The sequence below is a fragment of the Dermacentor silvarum genome, chromosome 1 (assembly GCF_013339745.2).
Source record: "Dermacentor silvarum isolate Dsil-2018 chromosome 1, BIME_Dsil_1.4, whole genome shotgun sequence".
Taxonomy (NCBI): Eukaryota; Metazoa; Arthropoda; class Arachnida; order Ixodida; family Ixodidae; genus Dermacentor; species Dermacentor silvarum.
Window position 1 is genome coordinate 11,332,585 of NC_051154.1, and position 18,025 is coordinate 11,350,609.

Sequence of the window (18,025 nt, forward strand, 5' to 3'; positions counted from 1 at the left end):
AAATGCACACACATAGAAAGAGAGGGAGATTAAAAAACAAGAAAAAATTACAAGAAGAAAAAGCACACATACACAAAGGAACTCAGGAGTGTCGTTCAAACAGGTCGCTTGACCGGAGGAACTTCAGTAGCGCCCTCGTCGCCTTATGGTGTGAAGACCAGATCGTCTGCTCAGAAAGCGGCCGGTCGTCGAGGCGTGCCAACGCCGTCACGAGTGACTGTCTCTCGGAGCTGTAGCGGGGACAATGACACAGGATATGTGCGATTGTTTCCTTGTGGCCGCAACTATCACAGGCAGCACGGTCAGCCATTCCGATGCGGCAAGCAAAAGCATTCGTAAAAGATACTCTAAGCCACAGTCGGCAGAGAGCAGTTGTCTCGATTCGGGAAAGATCAGATGGAATGCGTAGTCGGAGGGATGGGTCCAGGCGGTGCAGTCGAGTATGCCGGAAACCTGGTGTGTTCCACCTGGCTCGTGTGGCATCACGCGCAAGCATGCGAAGCTTTGTTGCTGCACCGGTTCTTGATAGCGGGATGGGTTCCTTCACAGCATTTTCGTGAGCGATCCTAGCAGCTTCATCAGCCTGAAGAGGTATGTAGTCTTCAATATATTAAATCGATAGCGCCTCATCCACAAGAGACATCTCCGCGTAGCGCGCGGCCGCTTGATGGATAGCCATTGCAAGGAAGTTGCAGCCAGGATACTAGGGATAGTGGGGATTGCTACGGAGTTTCAAATGGGATGCTGTGATATATGCTACGTCGTGGCATAGTTGGCATTGTTTAGTTGGCAGTGAGATCGCCACTTCGTGTGTTTGCTGATATGTCCATAATGTTTCATGATTCACGGATGACATGGGGATATGCAGCATGGTCGCACGAGGATACTATTGGTGACATTTACAATCATCTCGGTAGGTTTCCACCACAATTTTTGACCTGATACCTCTTTAAAATCGGAGCTAAATTTAGCCTCTTGCTCGGCGTTCAGAGATGCATAGCTCGGCAGTACTTGTGTCGATCCGAGCAGGAGCGGTCGCATTTGAGAGAGCTCACTCAGCCATAGTAAGTACGCATATTCCATCAAACTCAATCCCGTGCTCATCAAGACCTGCAAGTGTGCCATTTCTTGCAGAAATTTCAGGCTTGCTCGGCTATGGTGCCCCCGCGTTCGACACGTAGGGTCCAGAAATGGCGTGAATAGACTCATGCAGCAAGACAGAGGGATACCAATTCACGCCCACCACCTCTGACCAGGGCAGGCCCACTACGAATAGGGAGCGAGCCAGATTGCAAAATTAGACCTTAAGACTCCCACTTTAGCGGTAACATAAGTTAGGCATGTAAGCTTTCTAATGCATAAATAAGTGTAACTTGTGTGGTTATGCCATTTCTACCCTCATACACCACCTGCAGCACGCACCAGGCGCTTCACGTACCCCACTGCGGCTGCGTGCTTTATGCAGCCTACTCGATTCCCCCCCCCTAGTTTCCATGGTAGCGGCAAATGCTGCTGCATCGGCAACATACTTACTGCATCAAGTATGTTGCAATGTTCAGAACTAATTCGGTGAGAGGACGCAGCTGTTGCATCTATAAATGTCATAATTCACCGAATAATGCCCACTTCACGCCTAAACAAAGTTTTATTGCGAGTGATCATGGTTTAGCCAGAAAATTTTGGCTCAATGAGCGACACAGCGTTCTCTAGTACGTTATGTCCACTGTGGTCGAGATGAAAGAACGTTTGATCGTGAATAGTTGACGACGTCAAGTATTCTAAAATCCTTTTAAATATTTTCTGTTTTTTATAGGGACTATTCAATTCGAAGTCGAAATTTAATAGGGAAATATTCGATTTGTTATTCGAACGTTTGGAATAATCGCACACGCTTAAAGTATGTAATAACTTTTTACCGAGCGAGCGCAATAGAACTAGACTGAATTCAGGAAAATCAGCTACCGTAGAATTGCCCGTAAGATTAAACAGCAGCCAATCCCGATGCTGGACATGTCATTAGCGAAGGCAGAGATCACTTACGAACGAAACGCTTTATGGACCGCCCCTCCCCTCTCTTTATTGAAGTTATGTTGAGTAAAAAAATAAACGAACACGGTATACAATATATATATATATATATATATATATATATATATATATATATATATATATATATGAAGGATGATCGATGTGTATTCACAGGTGAAGACCAGGATGGATGAGAGGTCGCCACGATGTCGCCACCGAAATGTAGCCGTGGCTGCTGCTGAGTTCTTCGTTCTCCTCTTCTATCCCCTCGTTGCCAAGTTACAATATATAAACACAAACCACGTTGAAAGGTACAAATTTAGCACCCGATAAAGCCTTTTGTATGAGGAGATGATAAAATGCTCGCGGTGCTTCATGAGCTTTTCTCGGCACACAAAAAAGAGGCGGTGCACTGTCTAAGAGAGCGCGGTGCGCCTGCAACCTTGATAAGTACTGCAAGCTTTGCTGCAAGGTATGTTGCACGATTCAAACGTGGTGCTCATTTGGATGCGCTAAATTCATCATAATAATAAACTGATATGAAGGCTTGACTGTCTTTCTGTGTCGAAACGTGCGGAGGCTTCAGCAGTTGGGGCGGATCATATGAAGGCGAGGCCAAGAAATTAGATGTTTAGTTTTTCACTGATGTGGAACATTTTACTTGCGCATGTGTTTTCTAGTCAAAACTACAAATACTGGAGCATATTGTTATGCTATAGATGGGCCCCATTATAGGGTCCCATTAAAACAGGTTACGGTCTTCTTTCGTGTTCCATTACAAGTGCTATGACATCGTGCAGGCCATGGCTGCGCACGGCTTGGTTACTGGCTACAGGAATCATGCCCGGGCCAAGAGGGCCGCACCCAACGACACACTCAAGGTGTGCTGCTTTTGCCATAATCATAGTACGTTGCATGGAAAATCCGTCGCAATAAAACGATTTGACGACCGGCTTCACTGCGCCACTACAGCCGCGAACGATGCAGCTATAGTACACCAGCCCACTGGGTAGGGCAAGTACGGTTCGAAGCACCTATTCCTTTCTTTTTTGCTTTTTTTTTTACGTTGCCTTTTTGCCGTGACGTCGAGCTGAAGGAGCTGGGAGGCAAGCGAAAAGTGATAGCCAGGCTCGCAATGGGGAGGGGAACAAAAAACGTCTAGCTGCCTCAAAGCGGTGCGAAGGACAAGCATGTGATGGTTGAAGGAAGGAGAGTCGCCCAATGAAGCTTTCTTCGGAGCGACATGTGTTGCAAGTTCGCCGTACTAATTAAGAATTAATAAGCGCTCGTAAAAACATAGTATTCGCACGTGACACAGCAAGGTTGCATTACGTCGATTAAGACCTGGTAAAAGTCGTGATTCGCATGTTCATTGCATGCAAGCGTCGGTTAGTGCAATCCTATGAATTCTGCTTCCTTAACGCGATGGCAAGAACACAAAGGTCCGTTGCCTTAACGGACTCTAAGTACACTCAGCTTCTCCACGGGGAGCTGAGTCGGCACTTCCGGTGCCGAACGTATCGCAGTTCCCCGTTAGCCTCTGAAATACTCTGTTGTTGCCCTGTGCCCCGGTGACACGATGTTTGACACTGTATTTGAAAGCTAGGCTGGTTCTCTGTGAACACCTTTGTAACAATATGCATGGGACTGCGAATACCCTTAGGACTACGGCATATTTAGTCCAATTACCGCACTTTAGGAGCGAACGGGCAGAGCACGTACATACAAACTAAAGCATGAGAAACAGAGGTAGACACAAGATCTAGCTTGCTTTTCAAAAGTGTTAGTTACAAATGAAGTAATTCTTTCTACAGTCGACAAGAGTCATTTGACTAAAGAAGGTTTCGAAAGGAGGTCAGCATGAAAAAGCTGCAAAAGGCATGGGCTAGTTGGTACCTGTTATAGAAAAACGCATGGGACAAGCGGAAGCGCTTCGTCCATTTGTTGCGTCCCTTGCGCTGCTACTATAGCGAAAGAGCGGAACATGCCTAAGCACCCCATGGTGTCTCCCAACATTGCAAGTTGTGCACACAGGCCGAAAGGCAGTGCGATTGGGCGATGGCGCCCATACACATCTATGCTGCTGGGGAGGTCGTGCACCACCGAGTTAGTCTAGTCAGGTGAAGTAATTGGTTCGGGATAGTTGGCTGCACATATTTAGACTGACAGCGACACATAAAACATTCTTCTCTTGTGCCCAGTTTATATGTTGCTTTGGTAGTCTGAATAATAAAAAAGGACATCGTTAACATTTATCTGGTGGAAAAAAAGGTTTAGCAGGGAAAGGCCAAGTTTCCCCCTTCGAATGAACATTCGCGCCCCGCCAATACGAATTAGTATGTCGTCACGGATTTATATGCAGCTGTGCACGTTTTCACCACTTTTGTTCAGAAAAAACGTTATCGAGCCTCTCTAAGCTTTTCTTTGCAATATAATTCTTGTTCCTTGATACGCTTGTCCCCAGCAGACGTTGTGCACCTTTCGTAAAGGACAAGAGGCATTGCGGAAGCGTATATTCCCACTCCGTTTTAGTGGCTGCCGTTGTTGGCTCTGCTCAGTTATCGGGCTAAACAAGCTTCGCGTTCAGCCGCAGTGGCAAGACCCGGCCGGTGGGCCTCGGGAGGAGCCAGGCTTGCCCAGCGCCTGGGTGGCCGCCATCGCCGTTAACGTGGCTCTGGTCGCACTGTTCCTCATCTTCGTCCTCTACTGCTACATCCGCAGCCGCAAGCGTAAGAAACCTCCATTTCATATGCACAGAACGCCTCGCTCATTTCACTACGAAACTGGGGAGTTCGGCAACGCGTTTCGTGCTGCAATATCGAATGTAAATGCAAGTCAACGTGTGTCTGAGCCCAGAATTCGCTTTGAACCGCAATGACCAATGAATATAAAATAGAAGTTGCTTTACGTACGTCTCACTTGAGTAGAAAACACCATATATGCGCCGCTTCTTAAGCCAGTGATTCTTAACATTTGTTTCTCACGTCGCAATATACCGGCTCTACGTTGAAGGTCAGCCAAGTATTTGTAAGGCTGCGGTAGTGCATGCACATGCACGGCTCCTACGCAGGCTGCATGGGAGCCGTCACAGCCAGTCGCATTCGAACTGCTGCATTCCAGTAGAGGCCGTAAGTAAACAATTTCTTGTCAGCGGAAAATTCATATGCTTCAACGTTTTTTATCACTGGCTTTACTCAACAAAAGTATAACAACGACATAGACGTTTCGCCACCTATGCGGGTGGCATCGTCAGTACAGAAATGGCAACAAATGAGGGAATACATCCTATTTATGTATGATACTGCCGTAAACATCCGGCAGGGGTCCACGGTTTGAATTACATGGAGATCAATTGCGACGGATAAACCACGATTCTACGAAAGAAATGCCTGCATGATGACTGTATGTTAGAAAGCCCCACTTTGACTGTCGACATGACATCATGATTCTGCTTAGGTTCTGATTGAAGCAAACATATTTCACGTTTGCCGGAGCCATACAGGTTATGTCCGTAAAGTAATGTCAGTGAGTCCATTAAAAATTATTGATCAGATCGGTACAACACATTAAAAGGTTTCAACATAGGCTCATCTTGCGTCGTTACATCGCTTCTAGCGAGATTTCCAGGCATCGAAGGCGTCACGGTAGGCCTCCTTAGGAATGTCCTTTAGAGCCTTGATGCAAGCCTCTTCGACTTTGCCAACTGTCCCGAAATGATGTCCTTTCATGGAAATTTTCAAGCGTGGAAAGAAGAAGAAGCCTGGGAGAGCCACGTCAGGACTGTAGGGTGGCTGGGGAACCGTTGGCACCTTTCAATCGGTCAGAAAGCGGGTCACGAGGAAGGCTGTGCGGGGTGGCGCGTTGTCATGGTGAAGTTTCCAATAACCCCGATGTCAGGCCGGGCGCGATGAATCCTTCGTTTGAGTCTCTTGAGCACTTTCACATAGAATTTGGCGTTGATTGTTCGGCCCTGTGGCACAAACTCATGGTGGACGAGCCCGCTGATGTCAAAGAACCCAATGAGCATGGTCTTGACCTTTGACTTGCTCATTATGACCTTCTTGGGGCGAGGGGACGCCGAGCTGTACCACTCGCCACTTGGCCTTTTTGTTTCGGGGTCGTATTCAAACACCCAAGACTCGTCACCTGTGATGACATTGTCTAAAAAGTGGGGGTCACTTTCGCACAAGTCCCAAAGTTCCTGGCCCGTTTCAACTCGGCTCGATTTTTTGTCGTCCATTAACATTTTGCGCGCGATTTCCGCGCAAACGTTTCGCATCTGAAAATTATTCTTCAAAATCTCGTGAACGGTACTTTTTGGAATGTTTACTGTCTGTACCACTAAACGGACACTCGAACGAGGGTCTGAATACAAGAGATGTCTCACACACGTCACATTTCCGTCGGTGATGGTCGCAGTGTTGCCAGGTTTGGCTATATATAGCCAAATTAGGCTACAGGAAAAACATTTTTGGCGTCGACTTGGACGAGTTGGCTATGTGGATATATTTGGGCTACTGAAAATATATATTTGGGCTACGAACGCAAACGACACATGGTGAAAGTGTTCGAGTCCCACAGTGGCAAAGCACATTCGCGGGACATGAATCGCAGCCCAGCCGCAGCGTCTGTTCGCGAAAGTGTAATCAAGACACATTGACCACTTTCATGTGCAGATCGGGAGGCTTCGTCGGCGTGGTCATTCCCACTGATGTTGCAATGTCCTGGAAGCCATTGAAAGAGTATGTTGTGCCCCTTGTCATGGCTTCTCTCCTATTACATGCACCTCTCCTATTTCTGAGGCCAGTTGTTCATTGGGTCCGTGGCGCATTGGGCTTTGTATGCACTGAAGGGCTGCCTTAGAATCACTAAAGACTGTCCATTGTTGCGGTGGCTCCTGATTAATGAAATCAAGTGCAGCACAGAGTGCCGCAAGTTCTGCACCCATCGAGGTGGTAACAAATGAAGTTTTTAGTTGCATTTCTTCAGATTTTGCCGGGATGATGACTGCAGCAGTAGAGCTGTTGAGTTTTACTGAACCATCTGTGTAGACATGTTGCCCGAATCTGTGCACGTTATAAATGTGTTCCAAAGTTGCTTGCTTCAAAGCTTGCAACGGTGCTCCAGCGTTCTTTTTTATGCCCGGAATTGACAATTGTACTTGCGGCCGGTGCAGACACTACAATGGGGCTGATAATCGTGTAGCAGGCGTGAATTGTGATGACAATTGTGAGCGCATGCGCGAGAAACACCGCAACCCCGGCGGGACATTTTTGGGAGTGTGTCTGAGGCCAGTGCTTGACGCAGGTGCCAATAAGGGTGCAGCTCCCGAGATGCGCGGCAGCTTCGAGACGCAGCTGGACAAGGCGACCACCCAGCCACTGGCCCTGGAGGCTCCTCGGCGGAGCCCGCTCACGTGGCCGGCCTTGGAATCCCAGCATGACGTGCCCGTCATCAGAACACAGAGCGTTCACAGGTCTGTCTGAGCACTCGTCGCACATCATGTTAGAAGGGCAGTGAGCCTTTTCTCACCGATGTAAGACGTCGAAGAGTCGGCATGTATTATGCTCCCCGTTTTCCAGAGTCACGCAGACAATTGATTTTAGTTGTCGGCAACGATTATTGCAAACTACCGCCGTCAACAAGTCCACCTAAGGGCTTCTTCAATTGAAGGCATCAGCCAAACCGACTGACGAAGCTCAGTTTAGTGGAAGTTCGTAATACCCGCCTGTCACCAACCTCATCCGTCACCCTTATCAGCTACTGCCGAGTGGTGAATCCGGATTCAGAGTTCTGAAAACATTGGTGCTAACAGCGGTGCGGATGAAGCCTAGGGACCCTATTTTTAATGATGCAATTTTGTTTGCTTATAATACGCCATGCCGAGTGGCCGACCCTGCAGTAGCGGCAGAGGGGCATCGTGTGGGTCAGTGACCAAAAAGAATGACAAATGGAAAGACAAAGTACGGCCTATGATTAGCTTGAAGACGATATAAGGAAAGGAAGGCAAGTGGCGCGCACGAAAGGAAACTGAAGTGGTTTCCGAATTGAGAGATACGTGGTGTTTTAGGAAGCCGTCACAGTGTTATTCAATTCCTGAAATTATTTTCTCGATTGTGCGTGCCGCACAATCACCGGTCAAATTTCCGTCGTAGCTCTCGCGCGAAGAACTCAGCGGAGGACAGGGCGAAAGGGAAACCGCCGGAAGTGGCGCGAAGATGGAGATCACGTGAACGTACCGCCCAGCTTAGGGGCAGCGCAAATTTTTGAGGCGATATGCACCGATCTGTTGAAAAAAAAATGTGTTTAATAAGTGCGCGTATATTATTCCTCGAGTAATCTAACACTGTTGCTGGCATACCAAAGTCGTGATGACTGCGTTTTACGCATGCAGTGTTCCGCGGTGCGATTAGCGGTGGTCGTGACAGTGTGGTTTCCAGAGGCAATTATTGAGTAGTTAATTCTCCCTGACACAGAGAGAAGTTAGAAACTTAAAAAGGACATTGGCTTGTTCAAAGTACTTCCTCGACAGCTACTAGCACCAAAGCTTGTTCGTGTCTATGAAATGAGCACGACTGAAATTTAACGTGGTCATAAATGGAGCACGTGGCGGAGGTCGGGAGAAGCTCCCGTTCACTTTGCACTTTTGATTCACGTTTGATGGCCGTAATATTATAACAGCATTTGGCTCTGAAGCTTGGGTGCGGGTGGGCCAATGCACCGGCGAGCAGAGCTCTCGCTGGTCTCGTTTTGGCTGGATAGGTTTGACAGCGCAAACCTTTGTCATAAATAACTTAGTTTGTCACAAAATACTTAGTTCAGACACCATTCTATTCTAGCAGGCGTTATTCTAAGCGTGAAAAGCAAGTATAATGCTGCCCGCAGTGGCGTCGCTCGAGCAGGCGTCGTGCGGCGCTGCAACACTCGCTGGGCAGCCGGGAAATGCCGTTCGTCGGAGGCTGGCATAAGCGCCGTGCCGCTAGTGTTGTTTGTACCCAAATCTGCGCACGCATCAGCAGTTGTGAGTCCGATCATTTAATCTGAGGTGCTTGGTCCAAAATATTGAGTTTATCATTTTGCGGTCTTTTCACAGAGCGTCTCTTTAGCTTTCAAAGAATATAGAACATTTGGGAATGCGTGACTTTAAAATACTTATTTAATTAAATTTAGTTGCCGCGTCGACCAGAAATTGGGAATGCCCCGTCGTCGAGTGTCGATTCCATATGAAGCTTTTATCACAAAAACAACTCTTAAGCTGTGGAACAAGTTGCCTCTTGAAATAAAACTCGCAAGAAATTTTGACATTACATGCAAATGTCACTGCTTATCTTACCAAGCACGTTCTCGAGATTTTTATATGAAAAAAATCATGTGTATGTTAATTTGTTCATTTATTTATCGTTTTTAGCGCAGTTCTGTGATTATATATAGTATTTACAGCTTATGTATGATACTATCGCTATTTCCTTTGTATGAGACTGCTAATTATTGCAATACACTTTTTTGTATTGGACCCATCACTAGCCACTTTAGGCTATGGGACCAAATATCTTTGTACGCATTTTTCATATTATTGTGTAATACCCCCCCCCCCCCCCCCCCCCCCTATCATTGATTGAACTTCTGCTCGACACGAGTTTTGATTTTGGTTTTGCCACTTTCTTTTTGTATGTAGTGCATCTTACAGTCAGCTCTCGTACGTTCCTGTTCTGATTGCTTGATTTCAGGCAGTATGATATATCGCGTCTGTCAAGGTCCTAATTCGTGCCTTTTTCGGTGTTGCTCAAGAAGGGAACGCTAAGACTGACATGAAAACGCAAGTTCTATGCCAACCGCCATAGTGCGATCCTGATAAAGCACCTAGGGGTAACTCCTGGACCTTTGTGTGTTTCCATGTGCCCTCAATTGATGGATTCGTGGCGGATACAAAAAAGCGACTTCGAAACTGAAAGCCCGACAACAACAGCAAAGAAATGTCAGCAGAAACAGACAGAAAGGTTATAGTAATGTTGATTATGAACAAGACTGTAATCCTGCGATGTTTCGATAAATCAAGAAGTCTTACGCCGCTTTATTTGCATTTTTATCAGAATGTAATTTTTGGACACATTTGTACGTTCTTCTTAAACTGCTTGGTGTATGTTAACTAAATTATGTGAACATTTCAGTTAAATCCTCATACAACTTTAGAGCTAGAATGAATATTCGCAAGCTAATGGGAGTTTTTCAATAAATTAAAAGCATGTCATCTTTTGCAATAAATATGTTAGGGATCTGCATTATTCTATTTGCACATTTGTAATATACCATTTTCATTGTGTTTGCGAAATTCGAAAGCTTTGCGACTGATAGTTTTGAGAAAAGAGATGCATTAATGAAAAATCAAAAGCAACAGCAACCACAAAATGAAATGCGGCTTTTTTTTTAAATTTTGAGCTTTCTAGACAGGACAACTATAACTGATACCATACGAAGAATAAAAAAAAAGTACTACCACGTTCATGACTTTTCTGATTGCAATTCTTCAACACCACCTTTCAAAGTCTCAGCCTGCCTTAAAGGGCAACTGAAAGGAAATGTTGGACCGTGTCGGAAGCATAGTTGAAGATAGTTATGGAGGAGCCGCCATGCAAAATTTGACGTTTTAAATTCGAGTGGTAGCGTCCCGAAAAGCTCGCAAAAGTAGCCATTATGGATACCGGAATTGAATAAACGCCGCCATTAAGCCCAGACCACACGTACGTTTGCGGACGCGTGCCCACGCATGCGCAGACCGTGCGGCACGGCTCGTACGCGTCGAAACGTGGCACGATCCCGGGGAACATAAAAATTGGCTGCTGCTGATGAGGATCTTAGGTGACCGAGAGGCCTCAACTGGCAAAAAAAAAAAGCCCACTCCAAACAATTAAGCTTACATTGCTTATTGTCAATGCTTATTGTTAATAGAACGGAAAGCTGAAATCGAGCTAATTTTTCTCATCGCGCTCGGAGTCCCATTTGAAGCAGGGAGAACAAAGCTTCCGACAACAATACTTATGCTGGGCTACCCTCGTACTGTAGCTGCGTACAGTGCGCTGCTTGTCGTATTTCGTACTAGACGTATACTGTCTGCATTCGACGATTTCAGCTAGAATAAAAAAATAATCAAAAAGTGCTCGGCAAAGATATAGTGTCAGCAAGGTAAGCTCGAGCTGCCATGTCCCATTCTTTTCATAACACATTGGCGAGAGGCACGTAGTGTAGCGGAACAAAAAAAGGAAAAACGTTATGCTAAATTTCCCAGCACATATCGTCTGATCTTGATATTTCTGCTGCACATTTCATGTTCAGGTGCGGCAGTCAAGGCTTTGACACAAGTGGGGTACATATAGAAAAGCAAGGAACGTTATGGAGACAACAGTGCTTACAAGGACTTCTACAAATATTTTGTGAATAAACAAGGGGACTAAATAAACATATAAGCAAGCCCAATTATTGCTCACAGATCCTTGCAAAACGCAATTTACGGCTTAATGTTGAAAACAATAAATATCGGTTTATATATTCAAACAAGGCACAGAGGGTGCAAGGAGATAACGCTTCAATTGAGTAACATAGGTGTGCAAAGGAAGCTTCAGCCTGAAGGCAATGTTTCAACAAGCAAACATATTTGTCAGGGCCGTGACGAAGACAAGTTTCCACGCTGAGGCTTCCCTTGCTCGTCCACTGTAGATTGGCAGAATGTTTAGCCGAACTTAATATTCTGCGAGTATATTTCAAAAACCTTTTTTTGAACACACTGTGCTCAGGTTTGTCATTTGCTGTTTGAAGTGAAAGAAAAATCGTTTTTAGTTTTGTTGTCAGTTTGTGAAATGTAGAGTAGGCCGGTTGTGTGAGCTTGCCTTTTGCAGCATCTCTTATCTTATTGTGCAGGGCTAGCCTAGTTAATGATTTGATGCTAACTGTTCATGAACCATGTAAGAGTGACTACCAGAGATCAGTCACCATGAAGTGTCATTTCCTCAAAATTGCATTGAGCGCTTTTGATCGTCTTAAAATGTTTTGCATTTTCATGTAACAAATTATCGTTGTGAGGGAGCATGTGGTACTTGCTGGTATAGCCCGCCAAACTGATTTGCAAAGAGCAGATGACGGAGTTTGTGCATTAGCAAGTACGAGCTTGCTACCTAGTTTCTGTAGTGATCGTCATGGTTGTAATGACTAGAAAAGAAACAAGTTGGGACTCAACGTGTTATTTCCGTTTGTCATAAAACGACCTTCAAGTAAGCTTGTAAGTCAAATTTTACCATTATCGCTCGGTATGGTACAATACTGTAGACTACGAGACCCCTCGGTGTGGTAAACTTGCAAACATTTCATGGCGAGGCACATAGTTCAAGAGGACCTGTTGTCATTATGGGGACCGTTGAACTTATTATAGCTTGGCGTGAGCACCTTGCAGACCAATAATCTGTCTTTTGTCCGTTTTCCTAGAAAATAGAAATGATGAAGCCATGACACACATGCAAGCAAAAAATGGTGAAACAAAAGTTAGTCCAATAAATGAACAAATCGCGGTGCTAGGTGAAGTGTTCAGAAACATACCCTGTGGAGGATTCTGGCCCTTGATGTTACTTCCAGTGCTCCCACATTCAGTGTTGACTTGTACGTCCAGAGACAATAGGGTTCAAAGGGGTGAACAAACATGAGCAGTGTCTTGGAGCCTGGAGTCGGAAGAATAAAAAGCCTCAATTGCTATGGTGGAAGTGTGGGTGAGGTTGTGACTCGTGTGTGACTAAGAGCAATGCACAGAACGCTCCATGACAGAAAAGCGCGCGCGCACACACACACACACACACACACACACACACACACACACACACACACACACACACACACACACACACACACACACACACACACACACACACACACACACACACACACACACACACACACACACACACACACACACACACACCACACACACACACACACACACACACACACACACACACACCACACACACACACACACACACACACACACACACACACACGCACACACGCACACGCACGCACACACACGCACGCACGCGCACACACACACACACACACACACACACACACACACACACACACACAACACACAACACACACACACCACACACACACACACACACACACACACACACGCACACATACACACACACACACAACGCTGTTTTGCGTGTGCATTTCTTTCAGCGGTGTCCCTGTGTTCTGCTTAATTCTTTGCGATTCGTCATCTCGCTCTTTCTCTCCTCTTTCCTCCCGTCCTTCCTGTCTTCCATTTCTATGTTTCTGTCTCCTCCTTTCTGAAGACCAGGCAGGCGTTGTGCCCCTTCCGGTGGCAGTTGCCAGCCTGCTCCTGGTTTTCGCTTTCTTGTTTAGTGTATATATATCTTTTCGAAACAAATAATAACAATAACAATAATAATATTAATAATTGTGTGGGCTGTGCTTAGTCAAGCCTTGATTAGAACAGAATTGTTTCTGCCAAATACTAGTAATAAACACAGTAATTTTATTATGTCTTAAATGCAATTAATCTAACTGTACCACCGGAAGTAGATTTGCCATTTTGTGGAGTGAATTTATGGCGGTGTATCATTTATGCAGAGACAGCGAAAACTTTATTAGTTATGCTGTACTCCATGTTAGGAATTTTAGCAACGTGGCAAGGTAACAAAAGCCTCGCTTGAATTGCCTTTGAAGAGCAATAACTATATAATTATTATTATTTTCCACCTTTAAGAAATGACTGCAGGAATCTGTTTTATCCGCCTCGCACGCAAAGGAATGCATAGTTAGAAAATGCGTAGCACTACTTTTTTGCTCACCGGTGCACCCGCCCAGAGGCTGCTAGGTTAATCAGCTTTCGTGGGTAGTCTCCAAGCGACTGTGCTCGATTCTAGCGATGAATTTTCGCGCTAGCTAGCAAACTTTTTTTCAAGCAACACGTCATTACGCGGCCAGGCGCGGCAGATCACTAACGATGGAAGCCGTGCCGCGGTTATGCCAGTGAAATGGCGGCTATTGAATGTTACACGCATAAACTGGCTGAGGTATTATTGTTATCAAAATAAAACTGCTTTAAAGTGAACTTGCGTGATGCTGCTCGAAGGAAACGCCCGCCCCATTCGCAAATATTACCAACGTACAATGTGATTCGATAAACGGCCCGGACTGCAAGCGATAGCAATGGGCTGCTGCTTATCGCACGTCAGTGAGGTCTCAAAACATTTATTGAAGTATTAAAGCACAGACGTTAATAACAGAAATCCAATAAAAATAATTCCCTACTTATTTTGTAAAAAATGTCATGTTAACTGTGATTGCCCGTTACTGTATATAAGTACATTTAGAGAACAAATATTTCGCGTTGAGCACCCCTAGCAAAAAAATAAGAACACGAATCAACGTTTACGATCATCTACACTTAAGCGCTTTATGCTGGAACGCGTGGCGGTTGATTTTTCGCCCTTTGTAGCGATCGCTGGAACTTGAGAGTGTGCGGGACCTGCTATTACTCATTCAATGCCGTCTTGACGTTGGACAAGTACTGCGCCAAGACCCATATTACTGACGTCAGTATGCACATAGGTGTTCACCTCATCGTCAAAATATCGTAGTTCAGCGAAGGCCGCTTGTTGCTCATGGGTCCAGGCAAATGCCGTGTCATCCCTTGTAAGGCGAGTCAGGAGTCAGAGGTGCCGCTATCTTGGAGAATTTTATCAATTATATGGACACTTCAACCGGATTTCTGCCGTCGGCGTCGCCGTCGCCATCGCCGTCGACGTCAGGTTCCGTATAAAGTCCAAGGGCGATAAAATCGTCGCCGCGCGCCGTATTCCTCCGCGTGCTATCACGGAGAGCGAACGCACGGCGGAAAGCAAACGCGACCGTCACGCGAAAGGCCGTGGGGGTATGGAAGGGAGGGAGGCGGGGCGACGCTGTGCTGCGACATGGAATGCGTATCTTGCAACCGGGCGCAAGTGTAACTGGCCACTCAATCTCCCACGTAAAAGCAAGAAAGCGGGAAGGCAGCGCTGGAGGGAGGCGGGGGGCAGCTTCTCCTCTGCCAACAACTTCTCCTCTGCACAACTCCTCTGCACTTTGCCCGGTTGTGGCGGTCTCCCGCACCATCTTTTATCTCCACACGGCTCTGATCTTTGTATACGCTGTGCATTCGCTGCTCAGTTTCCATTGAAGCGACAGACCGCACGAACCTTCGCCCGCTGCGGCGGCTGCGCTTGCTGCCAGCGTTTTGACAGTTGTTGTCAGCGGTCATTCAGTGTGATCGATTCATGTTTGCTTGTGCGCGCTGACACCACACTTGTTAAGTCAGTTAGTAAGCGAATGTGTCCAAGTTTATGCAGCCGATAAAACTACTAACCCTACTCCGAATGGCTCTCTATAATTTGCTATCGCAATTGATGCTTCGCCTTTCGGGCGAAACTGCGACATTTTTTTTCAATTAAACGGCAATAATATGGCACAGAAGCCCAGGAAGCGCCGGAATATGCGCCAGACGGCCTTCTTGTCGGTAGGAGGAGGAAATGCTGCTATAGCGGCAAGCTTGTCGGGATGAACCAGCGGCCACCCAGCGATGAACCAGTGATGAACCAGCGATGAACCAGCGGTGACAGGTGGCGCAAAAAGCGACGGCCGCCATGCCGTACGATGATTGCGTTTCAGCAAGCTTTCATTTTCCGCTCGAGTAATAACTGTGATTATTGATATCAATGAATGAGTGGGTAAATGGATTGTGAGCAAAGTGCATCGCGGCGGGTATGTGAGCTAGTTAGTGTATACTCTGACCCAGGTGATTTATACCACAATTTCTGTCTTATTTGACTCACCAAATCTCAGGAGAGCAACGTTTACTTTCAGAGTGCGTCAGAAGCACTGCCGCCAGCCGCGATTGTCCCGGCAAAAACAACCCGACAAACGCGGTCATTTGCTGTAGTGCAACACTTCACCACAACGCGATTGCATCGGTTGGACAAGCCGTGATGTTGCGAGGGCATAAAATAATTTGGCCCCTCCTATAATAGAAGGAATCGTCAGCAATTTCGATGACATAATAAAAGCAGCGGAAGAATTCTATACTGACCTGTACAGTTCTCAGAGCAGCCAAACTACTTTCGTTCGAAGTAGTGATGAACAGGATACAGAGACTCATTCTATGACTAGCGATGAAGTCATAAGGGCCTTGCGAGACATGACCTGGGGAAAAGCGGCTGGAGAAGATGAAATAACAGTCGATTTAATAAAAGATGGAGGAGATACCATGCTTGAAAAGCTTAAGGCCCTTACACGGAATGCCTCGTGACTTCAAGAGTACCAGAGAACGGGAAGAATGTCAATATTATACTAATCCATAAGAAGGGAGACGTTAGAGAATTGAAAAATTATATTCCCATTAGCTTGCTTTCAGTACTGTATAAAATATTCACCAAGATAATTTTCAATAGAATCAGGGCAACACTTCACTTCAATCAACCAAGAGAACAGACTGGCTTCAGGAAGGGACATTCTACAATAGATCACATCCATGTCATCAGTCAGGTAACCGAGAAATCTTCGGAGTACAATAAACCTCTCTATATGGCTTTCATAGATTATGAAAAGGCATTTGATTCAGTAGAGGTACCGAAAGTCATAGAGGCATTGCGTAATCAAGAAGTTCAGGAGTCATATGTGAATATCTTCGGAAATATCTACAAAGATTCCACAGCTATACATAGGTTCTCCACAAGAAAAGTAGAAACTTACCTATCAAGAAATGGATCAGGCAGGGAGACACAATCTCTCCAATACTATTCACTGCATGCTTGGAAGTATTCAAGCTCAAGGATCAGCGGCGAATATCTCAGCAACCTTCGGTTTGCAGATGACATTGTCCTATTCAGCAACAATGGAGACAAATTACAACGAATGATTGAGGAGCTTAACCGAGAAAGTGTAAGAGTAGGGTTGAAGATTTATATGCAAAAGAAAAAGATAATGCTCAATAGCCTGGCAAGGGAACAAGAATTCAGGATCGCCAGTCAGCCTTTATAGAGTCTGTAAAGGAGTACGTTTATCTAGGCCAATTACTTACAGGGGAACCTGATCATGAGAAGGAAATTTACAGAAGAATAAAATTGGGTTGGAGTGCATACGGCAGGCATCGCCAAATCCTGACTGGGAGCTTACCACTGTCATTGAAAAGAAAAGTATCATTGCATTCTATCGGTGTTAACATATAGGGCAGAAACTTGGAGATTAACAAAGAAGCTTGAGAACAAGTTAAGGACCGCACAAAGAGCGATGGAACGAAAATGTTGGGCCTAACGTTAAGAGACAGGAAGAGAGCGGTGTGGATCGGAGAGGAAACGGGGATAGCCGATATCCTAGCTGACATTAAGAGAAATAAATTGAGCTGGGCAGGCCATGTAATGCGTAGGGTAGGTAACCGGTGGACCATTATAGTTAAAGAATGGGTGTCAAGAGAAGGAAAGCGCAGTCGAGGATGGCAGAAAACTAGGTGGGGTGATGAAGTTAGGAAATCTGCAGGCCCAAGTTGGAATCAGCTAGCGCAAGACAGGGGTAATTGGAAATTGCAGGGAGAGGCCTTCATCCTGCAGTGGACATAAACGTAGGCTGCTGCTGCTGATGATGATAATGGAAGGCCCACATGGCCGAGGTGCCTTCGGTCATCGCGCTTGCTTCTCTGATACAACCTCTTTTTAGAGTTGGCGCGTGTCTGATAAGTCAGACTTCAAGGTGATTCACCATATTATAAATTTAAAAATTGGTCTAACGGACACTCAAGAAACGCAAAAGGTTTTCCATTAAGAAGCAGTACCTATATCTTGTCCAACTAAAAAGTGCGTATTCTATTGATTCGTTGATTATTACGCGCTTGGAGATTTTTAAAATGCCGGCAACGTCCCAAAAGCGTCACTTATATATGTCTCGTTTACTCGCTC

At 45.7% G+C, this 18,025-nt stretch overlaps 1 protein-coding gene across 1 annotated transcript in view; it reads left to right on the top strand.

Moving 5' to 3' along the window:
* Window positions 1–2,831: 2,831 nt before the first annotated feature.
* The window catches only part of LOC119455843 (uncharacterized), a 33,384-nt gene continuing 18,190 nt past the window's right edge, over window positions 2,832–18,025 (top strand). Inside the window, exons 1-3 of the mRNA XM_049660948.1 lie at window positions 2,832–2,909; window positions 4,616–4,757; window positions 7,336–7,504. Coding sequence (XP_049516905.1) covers window positions 2,832–2,909; window positions 4,616–4,757; window positions 7,336–7,504 — 389 coding nt within the window. The remainder of the gene's footprint in view (window positions 2,910–4,615; window positions 4,758–7,335; window positions 7,505–18,025) is intronic.